At 40.2% G+C, this 24,939-nt stretch overlaps 2 protein-coding genes across 5 annotated transcripts; both read left to right on the top strand.

Annotated features, from left to right (window-relative positions):
* Nucleotides 1–23: 23 nt before the first annotated feature.
* LOC308085094 (von Willebrand factor A domain-containing protein 5A-like) lies at nt 24–4,501 on the top strand. Its single transcript, XM_080428165.1, has 4 exons — nt 24–121; nt 739–944; nt 2,379–2,502; nt 3,322–4,501. The coding sequence occupies exons 2-4, from the start codon at nt 747–749 to the stop codon at nt 3,399–3,401; spliced, it is 402 nt and encodes a 133-aa protein (XP_080284291.1). The 5' UTR covers nt 24–121; nt 739–746; the 3' UTR covers nt 3,402–4,501.
* A 1,131-nt stretch (nt 4,502–5,632) lies between these two features.
* Nucleotides 5,633–23,955, top strand: LOC308085091 (von Willebrand factor A domain-containing protein 5A-like). 4 transcript variants are annotated; one of them, XM_080428156.1, is made up of 20 exons: nt 5,633–5,763; nt 7,931–8,011; nt 9,424–9,626; nt 12,002–12,224; nt 13,011–13,192; nt 13,749–13,863; nt 14,584–14,759; nt 15,169–15,257; nt 15,955–16,099; nt 16,402–16,481; nt 16,803–16,917; nt 17,194–17,352; nt 17,973–18,076; nt 18,176–18,396; nt 20,072–20,164; nt 20,723–20,764; nt 21,207–21,254; nt 22,188–22,345; nt 22,504–22,627; nt 23,396–23,955. In XM_080428156.1, exons 2-20 carry the CDS (start codon nt 7,954–7,956, stop codon nt 23,473–23,475), a joined length of 2,415 nt encoding a protein of 804 aa, XP_080284282.1. In that variant the 5' UTR covers nt 5,633–5,763; nt 7,931–7,953; the 3' UTR covers nt 23,476–23,955. The 4 variants fall into 4 exon arrangements, with proteins under 4 accessions (XP_080284282.1, XP_080284280.1, XP_080284283.1 ...); XM_080428154.1 differs by having other exon boundaries at nt 22,176–22,345; XM_080428155.1 differs by lacking the exon at nt 5,633–5,763 and adding an exon at nt 6,789–6,893 and having other exon boundaries at nt 22,176–22,345.
* The last annotated feature ends 984 nt before the right edge of the window (nt 23,956–24,939 follow it).

Genomic DNA, 24,939 nt, shown 5'->3' with positions numbered 1-24,939 from the left:
TTTTAATTGTCGTTTTAATTCTCATTTTCAGCTAAAGCAAGATGTGGTGGAGGAGGAGGAGGAAGGTCATTTTTTTCATCTAATGCAAGATGTGGCGGAGGTGGAGGAGGAGGAGGAGAAAGTAAGTAGTAATTTTATGTTATTTTTAGCGAATACGCTAAAGAGTTCATGTATATCAGGGATCCAAAAAACTGTCTTTTTAGGAAATGTCAGATTTTTGTCTTCTCCCAATGTAGTTGTTATGCCAATTCCTCATATAGTCAATTGGTCTTCTCTGACGCCAATCAATTTTTTACATCAGTTCCAGTCACGAAAATACATGAAGTCCATTGCTACACCATTGACTACACCATTGACTTGTTTTCAGCGGTATTATAATCATTTTGTACTTCACGTGCCGCAAATTATGTTAATGATGTAATATGACGAAAATGAAATGTGAAATGAAATGACAAACCGTTTATTTCCTAATATTAATTGAAACTCGTTAACTTGCCAGCAAAGTGCAATGAATTGGGTTGTGTGAGTCAGTTTTCACAGGATTTCAACCGGCTTCATTCTTCCCGCAATAATACAAATAAAACTTTATTTTTATGGCAAGGTTTCATGAATACAAATGTAAAGACAAGAAACTACAGCAAATAAACCATGTTCAAGAAACTATTCTCGCTGCAGTTATAATGATTGCTAATACACATAGAAACTTGTGTCTTTGATGTTCTTCTATTTTCTCTACAGCATCTGATATGTTGGATGACGCTGACTGTGCAGCTGCAGACCCTGAGAAGTGGCTGAAGAGGGCTAGCCCTCTTCAGCCACCCAGAGACACATTGCTGCAGTTGATTTCCCTCCAGAAAGCCTCTGGCTCCTGGACTCAGACATCAACCCTGGAAAATGTACTGGGGAAGAGCAAGGACCAAGTGGAAAAGTCAATGCCTGCACAGGTCAGTCACTGTCAAGTCAAGTTCATTCATTCACTCTGAGAGATCATTGAGGGAGACCCTCATTTACAATGATGCCAAGATTACACACATATATATAACATAAGAACAACAAGAAAAACGATAATGTTGATAGCAATCAGTTAAAACAGTTGCATACAGGTAATGCACGGTTCTTATATAAGTTCTTAAAATGGCCAATAGATGCTATGGTATTCAATTTCAGCTCTTGTTGCAAGAGGTTCCAGGAATCAGGTTCTGCTGAAAGCAGTCTTTCCCAGTTCCGAACTGGCAAAAGGAACCAGAAGGACTAGCCAATCGCCAGAGCGAGTTTGAATGTGACTAGGTTTCTGACGTAGCATGGATGAGATATAAGGTGGTAATTTTCCAACCAGGGCTTTATAAATAAAGAGGTGCCAATGATTATTGCGCCTCTCAGTCAGAGAAGTCCAGCCCACCTTATCATACAGGGCACAGTGGTGAGTGTTGTAGCTGTCACCAGTAATAAACCTCAGAGCTGAGTGGTAAACTGAGTCCATGGGTTTGAGTGTGGAGACGGCTGCATGATGTATGGATATATTGAATATCGATCAACACTATGGTGACCAGATGTCCCGCTTTGTGAGCGTTAGTCCCGCATTTCCTTTTCATGCGTCCGAAAAATTGAGACCCTGTCCCGCATTGTGATTGGCAGGCTCCGGGCTCCATCAAATGCACATTTTAAAATCTGGCTTTCATCTAATGGCTGTGTGGAGAAAGTGCTCTATTTACCTGCAGTATGACTTAAATGACACGCACCTGAGTTGGCTCTGTATTTGGTCTGCTTTTGTTTGCTTCTACACCAAATCTGTTCGCCAGAAATAGCAGATCTACAAGCTCACAACGCACCGCAATGCAAGCTTGTAGCACGGCTATTTATTGTGCATGTTCCCCCCCAGAATAGTTTGAGTACAAGTGGTTAATTATGCTTTACACATACTCTAACTAACATTATGCGTGCCATCATGATATTGTGAAGCTAACGCAGCAATTTAGGTGAAACGTATTCATGCGAACACATTGTTTTGTTTTCATTTATTCAGTGAAAATGCTGGTCAACTACTACAGCCAGTATTCATGAGATGTTTGCCGACATTTATCGATAATCATCTGGAACTATCTAACTATGGTTGAAAGAGGCATTTGTGCCAAGCCCAATAACTGGGTTATGATTGGACCTGTGATACAGCCGTGAAAAGTGATAATGTTTCAAGTGGTCCCAGGCTGTTATTGGATGAGGAGAGACTTCCCAGTTATCTTTTTTATATCCTGTTATTTGGAAAAAGGGAATGCATTGGAGGGATTTGTATGTGTTCATTGTGATTAATGTAATTGATTTATGTTAGTTTAATACTTTGTGCTATATGTGTGTATTCTTTGATGGTTTTGATTTATCAGGTGAACCAGGAAGTGTGGACCACTGTTTTGGCTTTGATCTGGCTCCATGGTTTCAAGATGGAAGCCCAGGATGAGTGGCAGCTTCTGGCTATGAAGGCGGTATCCTGGGTCCATGCTCAAAAAGGTGAAATGAACGCTGGTGTTTTTCTGTGCTCATTAACGTCCTGTGCCTGACACTTGTGCATTCCAGTATTTGTTTGTAAGCACAACTTTACTGTATGAATTTTGGAAAGCCACCTACATCCAAACTTAGAAAGCGGGGGTGAAAATAAATGAGCAACAAAATCAAACTGATTACAATGAACATGGTTTAAGCCTGTACAACTGCATCTATTTAACTGTACATACACATACCTGTACATTTGTATATGTATTGTATTCCACATCTTCTGATATATGTACACTATGTACAGTGGTGTAAAGTGACTAAGTACATTTACTCAAATACTGTACTTAAGTACCATTTTGAGGTACTTTTACTTTACTGGAGTATTTCCAATTGTCTATACTTTTACTTCTACTCCACTACATCTCAGAGGCAATTACAGTACTTTTACTCCACTACAATTATTTGAAAACTTTAGTTACTTGTTACTTTGCAGATATAAATGATTGCATTATAAAACATACTGTACATTAACTACTTTAGCCTTATTTTATAATTAGGCTATTTGAAAATAGCCAATCTAAAAGCTCACAACGCGTCGTGAGCTTGTAGATTTCATTTTATGAAAGATATTTTCAAACATTTTAGTACTTTTACTTTTGGTACTTTAATTACATTTTAATACCAATACTTTTGTACTTTTACTCGTAAATGTTTAATTCCGGACTTGTACTTGTAACAGAGTACTTCTGCATTGCAGTATTGATACTTTTACTTAAGTAAAACATTTGAGTACTTTTTACACCACTGACTATGTACTCTCTACTGACATTTCAGTCCCCAATCTGATGGAGTGCATTGAGGCTGGAAATACCCTGTTGGGCTGCAAGGTGCAGAAAGATGCCCTGGGGCTGTGAGAGGTACATCCTGCCTGTTTCTCCATCTTGCCTATCCACCAGCGGGGTTGGAACAAGGAATAGAATATTATGTCTGGCTTATTCTTACGTTTCTGTCAACGTGAACCTTTTCCAGGTTTACACCATTCCCTTCAAACATTTAATCCACTGCATTAGCATTGTACAGTGATGGTTTCACACACAGTATCATTACTTTTGATTGCTGTTAAACTTCTGACAACATAATTGACTAATGCACTTTTCACAATATGAAAAAAGAGTTGGCACATCCTTATTTGCACTCCATTCACGTGCCTGTATTGATTCAGAATGGCCAAGGAGAAAATATAAAAAGCTGCACTTGTGTATCCTGCCATTGTATGTTTTGCCTATTATGTTATTCCAGAAAGTAAAACTTGATAAAAAATAGCTGCTAAATTAGAAGACCAAATTCATAAACACAAACATAAATGGCACAAACATAAATCAATAAAAAATCCTTGAAAAGTTCTAAAGTTGTAAATAGCAGGTAATGGGCACAAAGATTGTAACTAATCCTTGAAACGTTTCAGGTTTCTAAATAGCGAGCTTAAAAAGAGAATATGCATATCGGTGTGTACTTAATATGCCATGAATCTATTGCACAAATTGAAGGATATAGAATGTCATGCTAATGCCAAAGATGTTTGTGCACGTTGGACTTGTTTATTCACCAATTTACCATATTTATTCAAATGTTTACATTTGGTTCCTTGATGGTATTGTGGTAATAATTTAGGTATGGGAATATGAGTCTTTTTAGTGCACCATATTTTGTTTTACGTATATGTTTGATGCTTGTTTTTGTTTAATTTTGGGTTATTGTGCCACAGGCCAAAGCAAAGTCCTTGTATGCACCTTAATAGTTGTTGAAATGTTTACATTTGGTTCCTTGATGGTATTGTGGTAATAATTTAGATATGGAAATATGTGTCTTCTTCAGTGCACCATTGATTGTGATTTATATAATGTGTGATGCTTGTTTTTGTTTAATGTTGGCTTATGATTATACCATAGGCCAAAGCAAAGTCCTTGTATGAACCTTATTCTTGGCAATTAAAGTTTTAGTTTTCATATTCCAATGTTTGTTCCTGGCTGTATTTTTGTTTGCTTGTGAATGAGCTGAATGAGAAACACTATAAACAGCCTACTGTGGTACATTCAGTGGTGGATAGTAACTAAGTACATGTCCTCAAGTACTGAGGTACTTTTACTTCACTGGAGTATTTCCCATTTTCAATACTTTTACTTCTACTCCACTACATCTTAGAGGCAAATATTGTACTTCCACTATAATTACTCAAACTTAAGTTACTAGTTACTTTGTAGATTTAGATTATTATTACAAAACATACATTACCCACTTCAGCCCTACATTTCGGCCATTTGAAAATAGCAGATCTACAAGCTCACAGTGCGACGCATTGTGAGCTTGTAGATCGGCAAAAGATTTTCATACAATTTATACATTTGAAAACTTGTGAAATTGGACTATACTGCATTGATTGATGTACTTATTTAGTAAGACATGAGAACAACAGTACATGAAAGTACAAATTCACAATACAAGGTCTACTAAACTGGAAGACTCATTAAGCACTGAGCATAATGAGTACTTTCTACTTTTGGTACTTTAAGTACATTTTGATACCAATACTTTTGTACTTTTACTCAGGTGATTTTTTTATTCCTGACTTTTACTTACAGAGTATTTCTACATTGCAGTATTGATACTTTTACTGAAGTAACAAAAAATAAGCTTTTTCCACCACTGGGTACATTTCAGTACAGTACATTTAACATGGTATGTTAGGGATAGGGTAAGGCCACAGTATAAAGTGTGCAGTATTTGACACCAACAGTAGGAGGCAGCAATACGCCGACGGGCGTCTAGTAGGAAGCTAAACTCGCATCACCACCAGTCTTACAAGGAAGCTGTACAGAGAGATGGCCGTTCCTTCCATATTCTTCTGCCTACACATACGTCATGTCCTTAAATGAGCGAATAGGGGAAGGGGATCCACGTCACGTGATGCCTTTGTTTGGCCCGCCTATTGGCCCGCCGCCTGCAAAACCGTCAGCTGTACCGATGCGGGCCAAACAAAGGTGCTTATTGGTCAAAAACCCGGATGTGTGTCTCAAAGAATATGTATGGTTCCTTCGTTATATTTTCCTTGCAATAAACAAGGAAGTTTTGTGTGGGGCGTGGGCATGAAAACTGGGCGTGGGGATAATTTGACAAACATTCTACACATTTAAATGGGGCTCTTATTGTAGACTGTTCGTCAAAACTGAAGTCTTGCCAGCATCGTTTCAGACTAATCCTATCGCTTTGTATAACAAGGTAAGAATCTATTGTTAATTTGATTAGATTAGCTTTAGCCTATTTTGGAGGTACATGATAATGTAAATACTAAATAGTTTAGTTACAGTATTGCTATATGCACCCCCATGCAGTCTAGGGTTGAGTTAGCCATGGATCACACGACGGTCGTCTGTCATGACCGTCATGGATGAACTTCAACCTGGTGTTTGCTCTTTCCCCACGTACATCTACATATACGTTCGGATTTCAAATATTAAGTGCTTACCCCATGGCCACGGACGTTGCAATTATGTACGGGCCCTCAGAAGTACCCGTATCTGCCGTATTGTTCAATAAAAAGCATTTTAATCCGATCGATGGCCGTTTTCTCATAGTTTTAATGTATCAGAGTGCAGTACACCTCCCAACCGATAGGGTCGCGTAGTTGAAATTATGGAGTTAATGCAAAGAAAATGGGCACCGTTTGGATTAAAATGCTTTTTATTGAACAATACGGAAGATGCGGGTACTTCTGAGGGCCCGAACATAATTGTAATATCCGTGGCCATGTGGTAAGCACTTTATAAATGGAGAAAACGCAAACACCCGGTTGAAGTTCATCCATGACTGTTAAATGACAGTCATGTTTCAGGGATAGCATAGGGTTTTGTAGGAACACGGTTTAGTGATGATGACAAAACTAGTAATGATTGTTATGCTCCCTGGAATGTCTGCGACTACATCTGAATAATATAGGTATTCTTCCGGGATGATCATCGCAAATGTATCTTTACCTCCCGTTGGCAACTAACTTTGATGTATTTTATCGAGTCTGACGTACTTCATCAAAAAACATATAAAGTGCTGAGGCTGTAGGCCCGATCCCCGGATGTTAACTCGACACTAACCCGTGTCGTGTGCAATGTATTGGTCTATATTTTTCAATAGATATGTGTTTTAATCCTGTCGGAAGTCCCCTGTATATTCCTCGATGGGTGGTAGTGACGGGGCGCATCAGGTGAAATCCTGAATTACACTCAATGTAAACAGGAAGTAAACGAGGAGGTGAATGGCGTTCAGACGGGATTAAAACGCACATCTATTGAAAAATACGGACCAATATAGTGCACAAAGATTCCAAATGCCGAGTTAACGTTTGGGGCAACTGGGTAGGCACATTTTATATTTTGCATTTGTACATGTTCTGAGAAATACGGACCCAGGGCACTCTGAGGGGTGCAGCCTAAGACTATCATAGATATGCAAATGTCAAAATCGATCAAATACATCTATTTTAGTCTTGATCCAAGGCTAGTGTGTATGCATCTATGAGTATGACAAATGGCCATAAAAATATGACTTGAGAAAAAAGTGTACCTGTGGCTCACTTTCCCAGGTTAGGGGTCAGATAGCCCTGGTCCAGAGCGTTTGTGAGTTCTCTCTACTCACTAACGCTCTGGACCAGGGCTAGGGGTCAGGTTGATCCAAGACAAGGGATATTCTGCCCTGCCAAGCCAAAGTGCAGTAATTACGTTTTTGGACACACCGACTTATTTGTGTATCCCAAAGGTCAAATTAGCCTTCGTGATTTTGGGGGATAAACAATTACCTCAAGAACTGATATACAATTAGTGTGTAGCATTTTTCAGTGATTTTTTTTTCTTTTTCTTTTCGTAGTTACTGCACTGGCTTGGCAGGGCAGTATATAGTTGACCCATGACTATTACATTTTTCAAGTTTAAACCTGAGCATAGTTTAAACACATTTGCCTTTTGTAAATAGACTCTTTTTTTCCCTTCTTTCTTAATGGTAACTTTTAAACAATATAAAACCAACCAAGTAAAGTTTGATATTCAGAACCCTTAATATTTGTCAGAATCAAGTGTCAGAACGATAATGACAACTTTGGCTCAATTTAAACCACAGCAGTTTGTTAACTTTTCTCCACTGCCACCATTTTAGACAACTGGTCAGCTTATCTTTAGCTAAATGATTCACATGGGCATGGCTTTTATTATTATACATTGGCAAATCGCCAACATGTATACACTGTATTTTTAGACCTGGATAAATTGGCTTTGACACAAGTAACCTGGCGTGTAGAAAATGTACTACATGCTACAGGCATGACTTTCACTGGTTTATTAACAATTTAGCACTACATTTCTAGATTCATTACCTCAAGAGAAATGTATTTTACTTTCAGATTTCAAGTTCTGTTGAAGCTATATGAACAGTGCAAACAACACTATGGAATGTGGTCTGGTCTCTTGCAAGAATGAAGCAGGTAAAACTTTCAAACTTAAAACTCCTTTCCTACTTTCCAAGACCGAGACTCTTACACACAAACATGGTTTGTTAAATTATGACTTCTAACCTATTAAGAACAGAAATGTGTTATCATTATAGGATTGAATCTCAGTGGTGCCTCTGCCACTTGATAAACACATTTTAAGGATTACATTTTTATGGAAGAAAAAGTTAATATAGGATAGCATTCTAGCCATATGTTTGCATATTTTTTTTTTTATATATATAAACCACAGGTTCCTCTTTTCTAATTTATTGTATTAAAACAATAATTATAATTACCATAATATGAGATTTTAAATAAATCTAAATGCAGAAGGCAGATTATGGTGCCTATTCTATTGTTCTATTTTAGTGCCTGGAAGTCAAAACAAGTTTTCTCAAGACACTTAAGAGCAGAGACCCTACGTTTACCCCGCTACCTGAGCAAGCATGTAGTGGTAGTAGCATGGGAAAAGTCCCCTTTAGTCCTGTTGTAACCTTTACGTCTTTTTACCTTTCAATCCGGGACAGCATCTGTGTCACATTAATTGTTGATATATATATATATATATATATATATATATATATATATATTTAAAAAATAGCAACGCACAGTTGTTTAAATTCTTTGAATAAAAATGTGATGTTTTTCAGCTAACTAGAATTTAGAAGGTGTTTTTAGAATTGGCCTCAGGTCTAAATGGGTTAATGAAATAAACCTCAAGCAGAGGTAGGCACTTGGGTGGGCATCTGCCTGAGTTGACCATGCACTATAAGTATGTAAGCTCACCCCATTCGGATGCTATCAATGCATTGAATGGGACTTTATCACCTTTTATTAGACCATTGAATGGGCGAAGTAGGTGACATACTGACCTACCCGCGATTTATCAGACCATTCATTGGGTGTTAGCAAGACATACTGACCTACCAACGGAGATGATTTAAATAGTTCAGTTTCGGTTTTGGTTTCGGACCATGACGGAGGCGCGCAGTCTCAGGCGAACTGGAACCCCGTGAAGGACCACCGAGGGAGCTAAAGCGACCGAGTTGCCGTCCTGAACGGTGTGACGTTCGCCTGAGCCTACTCAGCGCCGTTGGAGTTATGTACCGATAGGCACAGAATCTTAAATCATGTTGTGGGGACTGCTCCGCCTCCAAGTAGGTCAGTAGCTCCTGATTACGCCCAATGAATGGTCTGACAAATCGCGGGTAGGTCAGTATATCGCCTACTCGTCGTCTACTCGCCCATTCAATGGTCTGATTAAACGTGATAATCTCCCATTCAATGCATTGATAGCATTCGAAGCCGGTGGTAAGCTTCAACATCTCTCCCTTCCTCTTTTTACTCTCTCCCACGTTCCATTACGCTCTCTGTGACTCTTTTGTTCTCTCTTCCACTGTCAGTTCCTCTGAAAGGCATTGAGGTGGAGGTTGAGGTGAGGGACCACGTGGCGACAGTGACCTCCACTCTGCAGTATGAGAACAAGGAGGCGAGCCCCATAGAGGCGGTCTTTGTCTTCCCTCTTCCCGGCGATGCTGCCGTCTGTCATTTCAGTGCAAAGATTGGACAGACGGAGGTTGTGGCTGAAGTGAAGGAGAAACAGAAGGTGAGCCAACATGGAAATACTTGACTTTAAACAGCCTGGATTAAGCCCCATGGTCACCTACTTTCACATGACTCGATTGTTATTGATCATTTACCATGTCACCACTTGGTTTTCACCACTTGGTTTTCACAAACTGCATTTTGGACTGTTTCCTTGAATTGATCACAAACTGGATCCATATTTCAATTTGGTTAAGCGGTGACGTTGTGCCCCGCCAGAGTAACTTCTGGGTCCAAGTGTGTATTTTCCCAATATGCGCAGTGCTGTGTCCCTCGCTGTTTTAACAGATCTGAGACTAAAATGACGACTAAAGTGTCATTCTACCGCTTTCCTGGCAATGACAAAGAGGAAGAATATATCTATATATATAAATATGTAAATACATATACAAAAATAAATATTATAATGTTAATAATAATAATTAATACATATAAATATATATATTAGCCTACTTTATGATACGTCTATGATATTAGCATTAAGACCCTTATTAACCCTCAATGGTTCATTTCTGAAAAAGGAGGTTATTGTAAAAAGATTTACTGGTGCCTTTTGGACCCGGACGTGAAAAAATGTAATACTCTATCTAGATTGTTCCTGGCCAAACACCGTTACAAAGAGTCAGTTTATGCAAATGTTCACACATTGTGAAGATTGACCCAAACCAACGGACACGAAAGCCGTTTAAAGTTCTGACAGTGTATTTGGGGGGATAATGTTACAAAGTTCAGGGTGGGTGGTAGCAGCCTGTGTTAACGTTCCACTTTAAACATAAGTTCTTTCCGGTCGGGGCGAATCCAAAACAATAAATAACAACAAGTAGCATTCAGTCGCTCTCCTACATTGCCTACAGAGGAGACAAAAACAACAGTATCAGGCATCGTACACACAGTAAACACAGTAAATGTGCGACAGAACAAGTGGAGTGTACCAGTAATCGCTTACCGCCCAATTGAAGTGTTATTCCAGCAAGGAGAGCCAGTGATGAATGAGGTACAGTGAGCAGCCTAAAAGTCAAACATGTGATCAGAATCAGAACCAATTCACCACAGCTGTCTCCAGCTGGTCAGTCAGCGCGCTGTGGCGATTAGCGGAGCATCGCCACTACCGGCTACTGATTATGTGTGTATTCGGTTCATTCACGTTACGACGTTGCCCAGCCGCACTGTCTTTCATGAATGGAATGACGTCACTCTACCTGCCTCTAAATCAGCAATTCCCCAAACATTTCACATGGCTGATGGTGAAGGGCTTAGAGAATTGCATACCCAAAATAGAGTTGGCGTCTCGTCAGAGGTCCGTGAGGACTGGCTGCCTTTGTTTTCTACCGCGTTTTGTTTGTTTGTAGCCACTCAAAGTTATGTTTTGTCGCATGGATCGGGTTGCTCAGATCGGAGGATACAGATTCATTGGAGGATCACACTAAGTGGACGCATTTGCTCTGGGGATCGTTGCGATCGTCGGGAGTAAACCCTCGGAGGAGTGGGGATTTAACCAACAAACCTTCGGGCCGTAACAAACGTGCAGACAAGACGGAGGCAGAGCAGACGGTTTTTTGTTACAAATCAATCTGGTACTGTGCGGGTTTACGTGGACCCGTCAGTCTATGTGGGAACGGTTGTGGGCTTGGACCTACCTAACTGGAACTGTGTGTGAAACTGAACTGTGACATTATAACCTGAACTGAACTTTATTAATACAGATACGTTTGTGAACGTCAATCTCTGATGTCTGCAAATTATTGTGTGTGTGTGTTAGTGTTATTTATGTGTAGGGAAGAGGGTGATATTATAACCACAAACACTTCTTGCACAGCCTTATGTAGTGGTTGGGCTGGTTAATTGAACATGTGGATGTGGAGACACTCACCTTATCTGGGGTATAGGAGCGAGACTCTACAACATTTACATACAGTAGGATAATGGCATCACGGTCAATGAGTACTACTGATCTCGTATAGTGTTCTTTATATATGCCAAGTGTCTAACTAATCATAGAGCTCGGTGCTCAAACAGCCTAATATCTCCTCCTCAGACGACATCTCTCCCACTCCCATGAATTGCAACATGATCAGATGGTTAACTAGAGCCATTCTGACTCATACTATGAGTCAGAATAACAATGGAAATGCTCACGGCTGGTTTACACTTGGATTCTTTGGTATTTTGCAACCATCAATCAACTCTTAAGACTGAAAAGCAGGTTTATATTTGGCAACGACTAACCACATTTGTATGTCTCATTGGCTATTCTTACCTGAACTTTGAACTATTTCCTTCAGATCACATGTTTAGGCAATCACACACTAAGATGAACAAACATTTATTCTCATTTATCCCACTGAATCTCAGTCTTTAAATGCATGTATTGCTCAGGCTCAAGAGGACTATGACGATGCATTGAGCTCAGGCAAGCAGGCCTTCCTATTGGAGGAGAGCGAGCAGAGCCCTGATGTATTCTCGATGAGGGTGGGCAGTCTGCCTCCAGGGGAGAGCGCCTCCATCAGGCTGGAGTACGTTACTGAGCTGGCTGTGGAGGCTGACGGTGGGCTGAGGTTCTGTCTGCCTGCTGTGCTCAACCCCCGCTACCAACCTCAAGGTAGAAAACCACAACAGACAACCATATGATACTTGTCCTCTTAGCACTATAAGTCCTTAACTAACCTGTTCATGGCACTTACTCTGACCTGTATGTACGTTGTAAGTTGCTCTAGATGAAGGACGTCTGCTAAATGGCTAAATTATAATAAGTCAATCGTATCACCCTTTTGAATACACTTTTTTTGCAAATCCCCCACAAAAACGTATGACTCTTTTGCTCTCCATTTGCACCTCACTCAACTTCCAAAGCACAAGTTACTATTTTCAAGGTGCAGCTGGTCCATAATGACCATGTCTTTGTTAATTAAATAATGTTCGATAATATCTTGCATATTGTAATGAAATTCAACAACTTTTCTGTTTTTATTTTATGCTACTTCAGTCATCTCTTTCTTAGGGGTAGTGAAGGTGGCAGTGGAAGAAAAGAGACAATTGGCAGATAATGTTATTTTAGTGTGTAATAGTACTTTAAAGGGATCGGTCACCCAACAAATGACTCATTTTCTATCAATTACACACCCTGTGAAGCCTTGAATTCATGGACTTGTTTTTGTCACATTCCTAAGCCAATCGGCGAAGTCTCCGGTAGGAGACTCAATGGAGACTCTTTGAGTACTCCTCACTCTGCCGGTCATCAAATTATTGGCTTAGGAATGCGACAAAAACGAAAAGAATCTCCACGAATTCAAGGCTCCGTGGGATGAGTAATCGATAGGAAAAAAGTCATTTTGGGGGTGAACTATCCCTTTAATTACATTTAGTACTTGGGTCCTCTCTTTCTTAGGTAGTGAAGGTGGCAGTGGAGGGAGTGGTCAGCCTCAGGTGACCTCTGTTCCAGCTTCTCTAGTGCCCTACAGTCTGTCCTTTTCTGCCCGAGTGACCTCTACTCGACCCATCTCTAAAGTAGAGTCCAACAGTTCCCTGGACCCTCTTCAGTACCTCAACACAGAGCAGACCCATGCCACGGTAATGTGTGTGCCTGAGCACCATTGTCACCAACACCGTGCCATTGTCCTGAATAAGACGATGAACCTCAATCAATATCAACAAGCAGCTTTCAATGTTGACTTTGAAATTTCACCTTTCTATAGGAAAAGTAATTCCATAAAAAACATTCCGTCATAGTTGGATGTGGTATTTATGTTTTGCGTTGTCTGTTGATGTTGTTGAAAAAGTTGATCCGTGTATCAGGGCCTTAATAGTATGTAGGTATGTGCAGTAAAACTGGCAAACGCACACTAAAAATAAATGAATACATTGTTTTGCGTGTGAGTGCACTGCATGCATGTGCATTGCTAGAACGTGAAGTTAACCACCACCAGCATCCTATTCTGGGCGGAACATTCGGCAAAAATTGCAAAGAGATTTGGTGTGGACGAAAAAAAGCAGTTATTTAGAAAAGAGGGTATAAGTGGTTAATCTAAGCACCTAACCTCAACCTGGATACTGTAGTTCCAAATGTGATCCTTGTTCATGTCCATTACTTTCCCCCATTGTAATTTTTCCCCCTCTATAATCCCAGGTCCGTCTGGGTAATGGGCACAAGTTTGACAGAGACATGGAACTGTTGGTTTATTATAAAGATGCCCACAAGCCCGCTGCTATTGTAGAGGCAGGAAAGGATTCTGCCAAGCCTGGTAATCTCCATTTGTTTTTCTTTTTATTATTCTTTGTTTTTTTTATTATATTTATTATTGTTATTATTATTATTTATTTAAATTTTAACACATTGACCGCCAGAGGTTAATCTCATAATGTACTCACCAGTGCCAACGTGTTATTGTTTTTTTGTTTTTTTCATGTCGCCATAGATCTTGTTAAAATCCTTAAGATTGAGCCGTACACGGTCTGTTTACATCCGCGACATCTCACTGTATCTCCCAGTGAAAACCGCATGTCAAACGGATTTCCATGATTGTAGTTAGAGCGGATTACGTTAAACAGTGATATGCGAGGAGAAAAAACTACAGGAAGAGAATTGAGTTTCAGTGTGCGCTTTAGAATGGGAGCCGACGTGATCGTCAAAACCGGATCCCAAATAATTCTGTTTCCGGTCATCGAACCGGAACCGGAAATGGATCAAAAAATTCCGAAAGTGCACCTGGAAAATTTTCAACGCGAATCGGCGGTTCGCGTAGATCTACGCGACTGGCACGCTGCGGCTTTAAATAGGTTCGCGTAGATCTACGCGATTTTTTTGGGGAGCTTATTACATCACATATAAAGAATATTACAAATAAAGGAGAAATTTTACATATTTAGTCAAATCCCCTGACTTCCCCTGATAAAATTGGACTTCCCTGTTGGTTTGATTTTAAAGTTGTCTGTCTATCTTGATCCCCTATCCTGTCTTCCAGGCTCTCTGATGGGCGACCCAGTGGTCATGTTGAGCCTGTACCCCGAGTTCCCTAAAGCTGTGATGTCATCACTGGCTTCATGTGGGGAGTTCCTGTTTTTAGTGGATCGTTCTGGCAGCATGGATTGTCCCATGAACAACATGCGTGAGGGGCCAGATCGTATTGGCAGTGCCAGGGTACTGAATGCTCGTTTGTTCCTTCTATTTTACAGTTGAAAATCTTAACCTGATTTGTTGCTTGGTATGACTATGAGCCCCAGGTTTCAACACATAGCATTTTTTGTAATGTGCAAATTAATTAAAAAAAAGTATAATAATATTAATGACATGAATTTATATTATTTATTAAATCATGTAAGTTTTTGGCACGCATAAATTATATTCAAACTGTTTGGGATTCGAAATAGCCAAGCTGGGTGAGCGGCAGTGGTGTATATACCCCATTTAATAAGAATCAACACAATCATTCATTTGTAATGTTTGCCTGCTTGATGCAAGACAACTTCATCCCTCTGTCACAGTCAAAATGAACACTTGAGAATGTTGCTGTGTTTGTATGTTTCTATCCATCTATCAAAATGTGTAGGACACACTGCTACTGCTACTGAAAAGCTTGCCAATGGGCTGCTACTTCAACATATTTGGCTTTGGAAATGAATATGACCACATCTTTCCGTGAGTTACACACTCACTAATTATTGTTGTTATTTATTATTATTATTAGCCTAGACACTGTTTGATAGCACTGCAGTGGTGCAAAGTTATAAAATAACAGACTTTTCACAGAGGAGTTAACTTTTTGAACCGCCTTGATCCCTAACATTGTTAAAGATTATTCAACTACATTCTAATGAGTTGACCTGATGGCTAAATCACAGTGCTCAGTCTGAGCTGATACTTAAATATTTCTGTCCAAAGCTTACATTGTGTGTGTGTGTGTGTGTGTGTGTGTGTGTACATAGACATATAAAGGTAGACGCCTCCTTCGGCGCCATTTTAGCGTAGGAAAGCCGTAGGCAAGCTTCCGCGTGTGTCACAGAAGGGGGCGTTCGGTAGGCCAATCAGAGGCAGGTGGGGGCGGGACAACTAGATTCTGACAAGTCTTAGAAAAGACGCACTGTGATTGGCCAGTAGTCAACGCGCTGTGAGCGCTGTGATTGGCTAGTAGTCACTTTGAGTGTCCGTTTGCCTACGCGAAAATGGCGGCCGCGATACAAGTTGCTCCAACGAACTGCAGAGGCCAATCAGGTATCTAGGTTTCTATATCTATGTGTGTGTGTATGTAATATGTATGTATGTATGTATGTATGTATATACATGCACACGTTTGCCAGTGGAATAGTCATTGTGTTTCCATACTCTGTTATGGCAGTGCGAGTGTGGAGTACAACCAGACCACCATGGATGAAGCTTTGGAGAAGGTCAAGACTATGTCTGCTGATCTGGGTGGGACAGACATCCTAAGGCCTCTCAAACACATCTACAAGCAGCCCTGCGTTCCCAATCAGCCCAGACAGGTAGCACGCAAACACACACACACACCATTATTGCATCATGCACACACTACCCACAACACACTATACACACCATACTAAATACATACTACACTTACACCATATATACATAATATTCACACATAGCCGTAGCACCTATTGTGGTGTGTGTGCATGCAACTCAACAATGAAGTACTGTACCTAACTAACATCAACCTTCGTATACCAAGCATGCGTGTGGGTGGGTGGTTGTATGAGAAATTTGATGTCACATAAGTGAAGAGAAATAAGTGTTATTTATATAGCTGTCTGTTTTGTCATCCCAGCTCTTTGTCTTCACTGATGGTGAGGTGTGGAATACCAAGGAAGTGCTAGATCTGGTGAGAAGCAATGCGGGTTCTCACAGGTAGGGCCACGTCTACAGTAATGCATACAGTATATGGACAAACAACAACTGACTAGTCTGAATTGTTGTGGTTGTGTGTGTTGTTGCTATTGAGCGTTTTGAGCGGTTAGGTTCTACTAAAATGTAAAGTTATTGCACAGCATTGGGTTGTTTAAACATGTTTACAAGACTAGATAACTATCTTTCCACCCTAGCAGTAGCAACAGAGGAGGCTGATACATGGGAAATACAATGGGGAAAGTGTGTGTGGGACAGGGATAGAGAAGTACATCTCAAAGTCTATGTACAGTATATTGATTATATCCTATTCTTCTACTGCAGGTGTTTTACTTTCGGTATTGGGGAGGGGGCCAGCTCTGCTCTCATCACTGGGATGGCCAAGCAGGGAGGAGGTCATTCCCAGTTCATCACAGGAACGGAGAGGTTGCAACCCAAAGTAAGATATTATTGGCCACATAATCCGTGAGAGGGCAGCTATATCCCAGCCTGGAAACCAGACGAATCTGCCACAGATACAAAAAAATATGAATCTACCACACTAATATCTACGCAGTGATATTAGTCTGGCCATGCCAGGCTAGCGATATCCCGCCGACCATAGAAAAGAAAAATGTCCCAAAGTAGTCCAAAGCAAATAACAGCTATTCACTGTGGCAGTATACCGTTTTCAACAACTTGTTTGAGGTCTGCCCTTCTCATTTGTTTTCAATAGGTGATGCAGTCACTTCGCTTTGCCCTGCAGCCAGCTGTGGTGGATATTTCTATTTCATGGGACCTGCCAAAGGGAGTGTCTGCAACACTTCTGTCTCCGCCCATCACAACCCTTTTCCAGGGCCAAAGGTCGCTAATTTATGCCCAGCTCACTGGAGAGGTAAGGGGAGCAACTTTCATTGGACAAACGTAATGGACCATGTAGGCAAACTGATTTCATGACTGGTTCGGTGCAAATTGCCAGTCACACTACTTTAACCCATTGAGACCTGAAGCTGATTCTACATGTCTCCTAAATCTCAACAGTATTCTGAAAAACGTATGTTTCTGTATCGGTGGTGCTCAATCTTTTTCATGTCAAGGACCCCCAAAATTATATGTATTTGGCCGCGGACCCCCATCAAAATATGTTGTTCCAGGGACCCCCAGAAGCAAAGATTTGAGTTAAAAATGCTCGCTTTAAAAATGTATATATTCAAAGATTTGCACACATTTTCACGATTTTTCAAAAATAGCAGATCTACAAGCTCGTAGCGCGGCACGCGCTATGAGCTTGTATATCTGCTATATCTGAATAGCCCAAAGTGTAAAATAATGCTTTTTAGCTCAAATCTAAAAATGATACCGTTCCAGGTCTTAATGGGTTAAGTACTTCATTGTATTTGTTTCTCAGGTTCAAGGATGTTGACCCTTGCAGTTTACCTTGCAATTTGCATGGCAGAAACAATTGATGATACAGTTGCATTTTTATCCAATGTCTCTCTCTCTTTCGCTCCCCAGAATTCGGGGGCTAGTGAAGGCAGTGTGACAGTGACGTACAGCCTGGCAGATCAACCTTCTCAGAATAAGCTTGGCTTCAGTCTCGAGCCTACCAAGGACGCTGGGTAAAAATATCCTTTTGCTCATTGAGCACTGAGACAAAATAAGTAACCGATTTAGTCCTAAAAAAAAAAGATCACAACTCGTTGTTCTCCTCTGTGCAGATTGACAGTCCACAGGTTGGGGGCTCGGACCCTGATTCGCTCCCTGGAGCTGGAACAGAGAGACAAGCGAGGGCAGCAGGGTGAAGCAGTGAAGAAGAGGGTGGTGGAACTCAGCGTCCAATCAGGAGTGAGCAGTGCCTTCACTGCCTTCATCGCTGTCATCAAAGGAAGTGGGGAGGCTGCACAAGGAGCTCTGTTACGCAGAAATGTTCCAGCACCAAGTAGGTACTTTTAGGGGTCTGTAAAAACCATAGACTGTAAAAAAAGAATGGACAAAGCGACGCCATTGGTTTCTACAGACCGTAAATGAAGTCGATCGTTCAGGAATTACAAATCCGCCATCTTTCAATATCGCGTCATATCCTGCAGAACGCAACCAGACCAGTATTGGTCGGGTAGCTTGTCAATCAAGAGCGGGGGCGGGGAATGAGTGCTATTGGTTGTGTAGCTTGTCAATCAAATCATCCCGCCCCTCCTAGAGCATAGCCTACTTTATCGTCAATTTTAAAATAAATGGGACCATAATTTACCAAAACGCATATCATGATGATTGAAAGGAGACTTTAAACTAGCGACCGGAAGCATATAGTATTTATGACTCTGTTTATTAAGGTAAGAAAATCAAGTCAAAAGTTTGTCAAAAACCCACCCGCTTGCATTAAGATAGATTCTTTCTGACACCAGCAGGGGTAAAACGGCGAAACTACAGGCCATTCATATGAACTGTCACTTGAACTCTCTTCCTTATTCGAGTCAATTTCAAAGCAGGAAGCTGGGCCCTTGGTAAAAACATACCTGTTCCAGCATGATAACTACCTCAAATAAACCCATTGAGACCTGAACCCGATTCTACACGTCTCCTAAATCTCAACAGTTTTCTCAAAAACGTATGTTTCTATATCAGTGGTGCTCAATCTTTTTCATGTCAAGGACCCCCAAAATGATATGTATTTGGCCGCGGACCCCCATCAAAATATTTTGTTCCAGGGACCCCAAGAAGCAAAGATTTGAGTTAAAAATGTTCGCTTTAAAAATATATAGATTTCAAAGATTTGCACACATTTTCACGATTTTTCAAAAATAGCAGATCTACAAGCTCGTAGCGCGGCACTCGGTGCCGCGCTATGAGCTTGTATATCTGCTATTTTTGAATAGCCCAAAGTGTAAAATAATGCTTTTTAGCTCAAATCTAAAAATGACACAGTTCCAGGTCTTAATGGGTTAAGATCTACTGTGTGTGGGGGTGACGTCTGTAGGTGGAACCAGAGCCCTACCAAAGTGACCTGCTGCAGTTTTGTGCCCTAATAGGGAGGAAAGACAGCATTATCAACATTATCGCTTTCTTCAACATTATATAGTGTTTAATACACAGTTACTGCTCACATGATGATCATGGCTTTCATGTAGACTTTTGCACAGCACTGTATATTCTGTTCAAGCTTAATTTGTACAGAACCTTTAGCTCAGCAATGAATAGCTACTGTTTAATCTGTATTAACTCGAGGCTAAATAGTATTAGGCACCGTTCCTATGGTTAGGTTTAGGCCTGGTTTTGATTAATTAATTGTAGTTAAGGTTAGCGTTAAGGTACCGTTCATACATTTAAGTTCAGGCATTTGGTAAGGTTAAGGTTAACTCAACATTTTCCTCTCTTTCACTGCACTAGCACCTCTGTTACACAGAAATGTCCCTGAAACCAGTATGATTAAGTATTTGGTTTTAAGTATATGTGACAATACAGTCCACGATAATGGCTTGATCTGCAATTACTGTTAAATGCAAAATGTTCATATCCTATTCTTCCGTTCCTAAAATTATATTGCGTATCAAATCCCTACTTCATTAAGATCATATTCATCAATCTCCTCAAATTTAAAAATCTTTTGTCTTTTTCAGGGATGAGCTATGGTAGCGCAGGGATGCTCTATGGTAGCGCACCTATGATGGCAATGGCTTGCTCTATGCGGGCACCAACGATTATGTGTGACAGTAAGTAGAACGTCTCGGTGTAATTCAAGCTACATTCCACATTTATTATTATTTTCATGCAATACTGTTAACTCATTGAGTGCCAGAATTAATTAATTAAGCTTTTTTTACTTTACTAACCTTTCAAGAGCCACAGAATATTTCGCTCCAGGACAATCGACACACCGAGTGCCGCAACTCGCAAAAGACGGAGGAGTGTCTCTGCTTCCATTGGGAGAAGAAAGCTTGTCACCGCGACCCTCCGTTCTTTAGCTATTGGCTGTTGAATATAGCTTGTTCTTGCCAAAAACGCAGGAAAAAACAAAGCGCAGAACATTTATTTTTTCTAAATCCTTTAACATTAGATTGGACGGGGCTGGGTTTGTTGTGATCACATTATTTCTGGGTTTAAGTCATAGGATCACTCTTAGGTTGGCGAACAGCGCCGTCTAGCGTTAACACTGAAAACACGGTTTTGACGTGTTGCATGTCATTGGCACTCTGGGCGTTGGAAAAAATGGGCACTGAAGAGTTTTTTCATGACAGAATACATGTTGAGTTTGTTTTCTTCATTTATAGGCATTTGTACGGATAGCATAGAAGCGGACTACTGTGGTGAAGGTACTGTAACATTATTAATTATTAATTACTAATGCCGTCTCAGAACCTTACCTTGACTTTAACCACATCAAAACCATGTCTAACGTCTAAATAATTAATCTATACATTACCTTTGCTAACCTGATGTCTAAATGCAACCATTTGTAACCATAAACTTAACCATAGCAGTCTCTAACCTAATGCCTAAACTTACCTTATACCATAGATTTAAACAGTTGCGTATTAAATAAAATCCCCTTCTGAGAATGGAATCTTGGGTAGAATCATCAACACTTCAAATCATCATTACACCATGAGACCTAATTAATTAACATGGGCCTTTAAACATTTCTCAGCTGCAGTACAACCATTTAATTAACCGAGGTGCCTCAGAATACCAGATGGATGATTGGATGGTAGGGCTTGAATCTAAATATTCACATTGTATATTTTTTCTTCCAAGATGAAGAAGAGGACCTGCTTTGTTGTGCCGCTCCTAATTCAGTATTAGGTATTGTATTTTTCAATTTATTGAATACTTTATTAACAGTTTGCAAATAGTACAGTGGGACGATTATACAATGGTGCTAAGAGGATAACACAAAAAGCCCTAAGGGCTTGTTTCCATTGTGGTCCTGTGTATTCAATTCATTGAGAGAATGTCCCTAAAACTAGGGACAACTTTCATCTGTTCTAATTTAAAACATCTAGGTGTAGATTTACTATGGCTTTGTGAGGCTTTTTCTTGATGATCCAGTTCTTGATGGTCAATTGAGACAAAAGTGCCATGGTTAAAAATAGCTGTTTTGATTTTCATAGAAAAGGAAGTGGATAGATTTTTTTTTAAATGTCTGTTTGATTTTGTTTTTTCCACATATAATTTTGTGAATGTGGCTCATTGCTTATGCTTGATAGCATCAACTGGCAGGTTGGTTCATTGACCCAGGATGTTTTTGTCAGTGTATTTATTTATTTTCAATCATCCAATACACACTATACAATCAAAACAAACCAACAACAGTAATAAAACAAAAAAAAACAGCCATTCAAGACAACACCCATATAGTAGTCCCATTATAACGTGTATTTTTTCTCAATACCCTTTATGTAGTAAGCCCTTAATGTCCAGGAGAAACTTCCTTTTAACATTATTCATTATAGCGATTGAGTATTTTAACCGTAAGTTGAATCCATTCTGTGGCTTACTTGTTCTCTTCCATAAAACAAGTCTTGCTGCAGTAATAAAGCCTGCAATTGCCTGTCCAAACTGTTCTTTGGTGACCCCTTGTGGTAGAAGTGTTAAGGAGCTTGTCCGGCATCACCACAGTTACAGTATAATCAATCTACATACAATCAGCGTGTTCAGGTTTCGGTACCCATATCTTATTCTACTATTGGGAACTGAACACTTTTTGAGCACTAACATCAACAGACTTGCCTTCAGCTCCTGAAGAACCCCCTCAGCCCAGGCTGCCACCCATAGACCCCTTGCTCCAGGTGATCACCCTCCAGAAGGCTACTGGTTTCTGGACCCTAGTTCGAGAGCTGACTACTGTGCTTGGGAGGACTCATGAGGAGTTTGAAAAGTCAAAGCCTCTACCAGTAAGTCCCAGCCACATGTTTCTGTTACATAGGAAGATTTGTGCAAGTACATTTCGCTCAATTTGATCAGTGTTCTTTGTTAATTTGCACCCTTATTATGTTCTCACTTTACATTTGTTGGCATACCCCGCCACCTTTTCCATGTCATGCGATTCCAGGTGACAGAGGAAGTTTGGGCCACTATTTTGGCTCTAATCTGGCTCCATGGCTTCAAGATGGAAGCCCAGGATGAGTGGCAGCTTTTGGCTATGAAGGCAGTGTCCTGGGTTCATGCTCAGAAAGGTAATGGCCCTAGACTTGCCCCTCGGTTATGCAATAAGAGTACTTAGTGCAGTACCCATTCGGGTCTAGCCTGGTAAACCCTCCCTCCGGAAATCTCATGTCTATTTATGAGATTTCCAGAGGGAGGGTTTACCAGGCTAATTCGGGTCCTCTATGATACACGTGCCAAGCTTGAAGTCGATTGGTCTGTTCTCGAGATAGGCGGAAGCCAGACTTCTGTGCATGCATTTATAGAGCGATAAGTTACATGGAGTATTGCTAGTAGTATAACAGAAAATCCAAATAAAATTATACTTTCATTCTAAATTAAACCTAGATTTTACTTGACTTTATTTTGAACAATCTCTTGTCTTTATTAATAGTTAAAAGGAAATGTTATGTTTGTCCAGTGACAACAAATGTCCAGCTGTTTATCCAATGTTCAAGGTTTCTTTATAGTTGCATCTTGTGTTTGGATTTAGTTGCATCTTGTGTTTGGATTTTGTTCTGGTTCCTCAGACATTTGTAGTAGCACCAATAGTTGTAATAATAATAGTAAACATACTATATATATACAACAAGGTTTCTGGCTCATCTGTGCATTCTGTTTGTATGATTCCCCTGGAACATAAAAGATGTGCAGTCATGTACCATGGAAGGCCAAGAGTACAGTTTCATTCCATGGCATTCAAACAATACACAGGTTGATTTAATGAATTACATAAATGATCAAAACAGCTGGACATCACATCACAACATTCTGTTATCTAACATGTGCCTGTTTTTCAGTGGGCTGCATGACTGAGTGTGTGGAGGCTGGAAATACCTTGTTGGGCTGCAAGGTGCAGAAAGATGACCTGGGGCTCTAAGAGGTTCATCCTACCTGGCTCCTCCTTGCCTATCCACCTGCCGCTACCAGCTATACCCTGAATAACCGTTCTTTCAATAGTTCACTCTGTGCTCTTATCTTTATGTAATTCAACGACATAACAGGATTTACAGCAGTTAATACATTTCTAATATTGTGCTTGTCTTGCACTAGCTTGTACTAGGTTTAGGGGTTACTGGGTTTAGGGGCTGATTCTCTACCAAATTAACATTACACTTTCTTTTTACATTACATCAATTTACAGTTTTACATACATCTTATATCTGCACATTGAGCTGCATTCCCATGAGAGAGGTTTCTGTGTACTAATCCTGTTTTGTATATTTTCATTAGGTCAGTTTAAATATGTTTACAATCCAGAACAAGAATGTGACCACCATTGACACCATTGGCGCGAAACCTTAGGCATGACAAAAAAGATCAACCTGATAAGAAATAAATATTTTTATTGCAATATCAACATGAATTCTACTCTTGTTTTTCTTTTAGAGTATTTTATGGCACTTATTTATAGATGAGGACAGGACAGCAGGAATGTGAAATGAATGACATGCAACACGGGTCACCAACTGGTACACCAGACTATGCCTCAGGTGGCACCCTGGTTGTTTGACATAATGGTCAGTGATGATGAGACCGCTCATTGCATCTAAATGTACGTTGGTTACCGATAAACTATTAGATGTAGTACAGTACAGGAGACCTGACACTTAACAAAAATTCCTTGAAATCTCTAATAATTTTAGCGTGCATTAAGAATAATACTATTACATACTGACAAACTTGATCACTGACATGGTCATCTCTCAAGACATATCCCACTCATTCTCTTTTTTCTTCTTTTACAAGAGTTGGTCCCCAGATTACTGACATGGGAATCTTCCCCTGTCGGTGATCAAGTTTAGTAATTGTAAATATATTAAGTCATTGTTAGTAAGTGGCAGCAATACAGTTCGGACTCAGTTTAGCAGGTTCAACAGAAAGTCATTTATTAGTTTTTTTTTGGCTGCAGCCAACAGGGCAGCCCAGGGTTACATGTTCCGGTTTAACAGGTAGTGTATGGCAGTGGTTCTCAACATGTGGGTCGGGATCCCCAGGGGGTCCCCCACATGATTGGGGGGAGGGGGGGGGGGGGGTCTCCAGATGACAGTGAAGAGCCAATTTAAGGACTTTTTTTAATGCCTAAAAGAAATTAAAAAAAGACCATTACCAAAAGTAATCAAAGTATATAAAGTATAGGCAGAATTTTTTTGAAAATAGCTGACAAACTCTCAACGCCTTGCGTTGCGAGCTTGTAGATCAGCTATTTTCACAAAAGTTATCTGTGGAACTGAGTCAAACTAAATGTAATGCCTCAACGATAACAAGTGCTTGTCAGGGTGCTTGCCAGTTCAAATATGATTATTTTGGGAGGGTGGGTGGGGTCCCCAGTTCAAATGTGATT

This window comes from Gymnoscopelus braueri (assembly GCF_963280865.1).
Source record: "Gymnoscopelus braueri genome assembly, chromosome: 5".
Taxonomy (NCBI): Eukaryota; Metazoa; Chordata; class Actinopteri; order Myctophiformes; family Myctophidae; genus Gymnoscopelus; species Gymnoscopelus braueri.
Note: the sequence above shows the minus strand (reverse complement) of the source record. Positions and strands in the feature narration are given on the sequence as shown.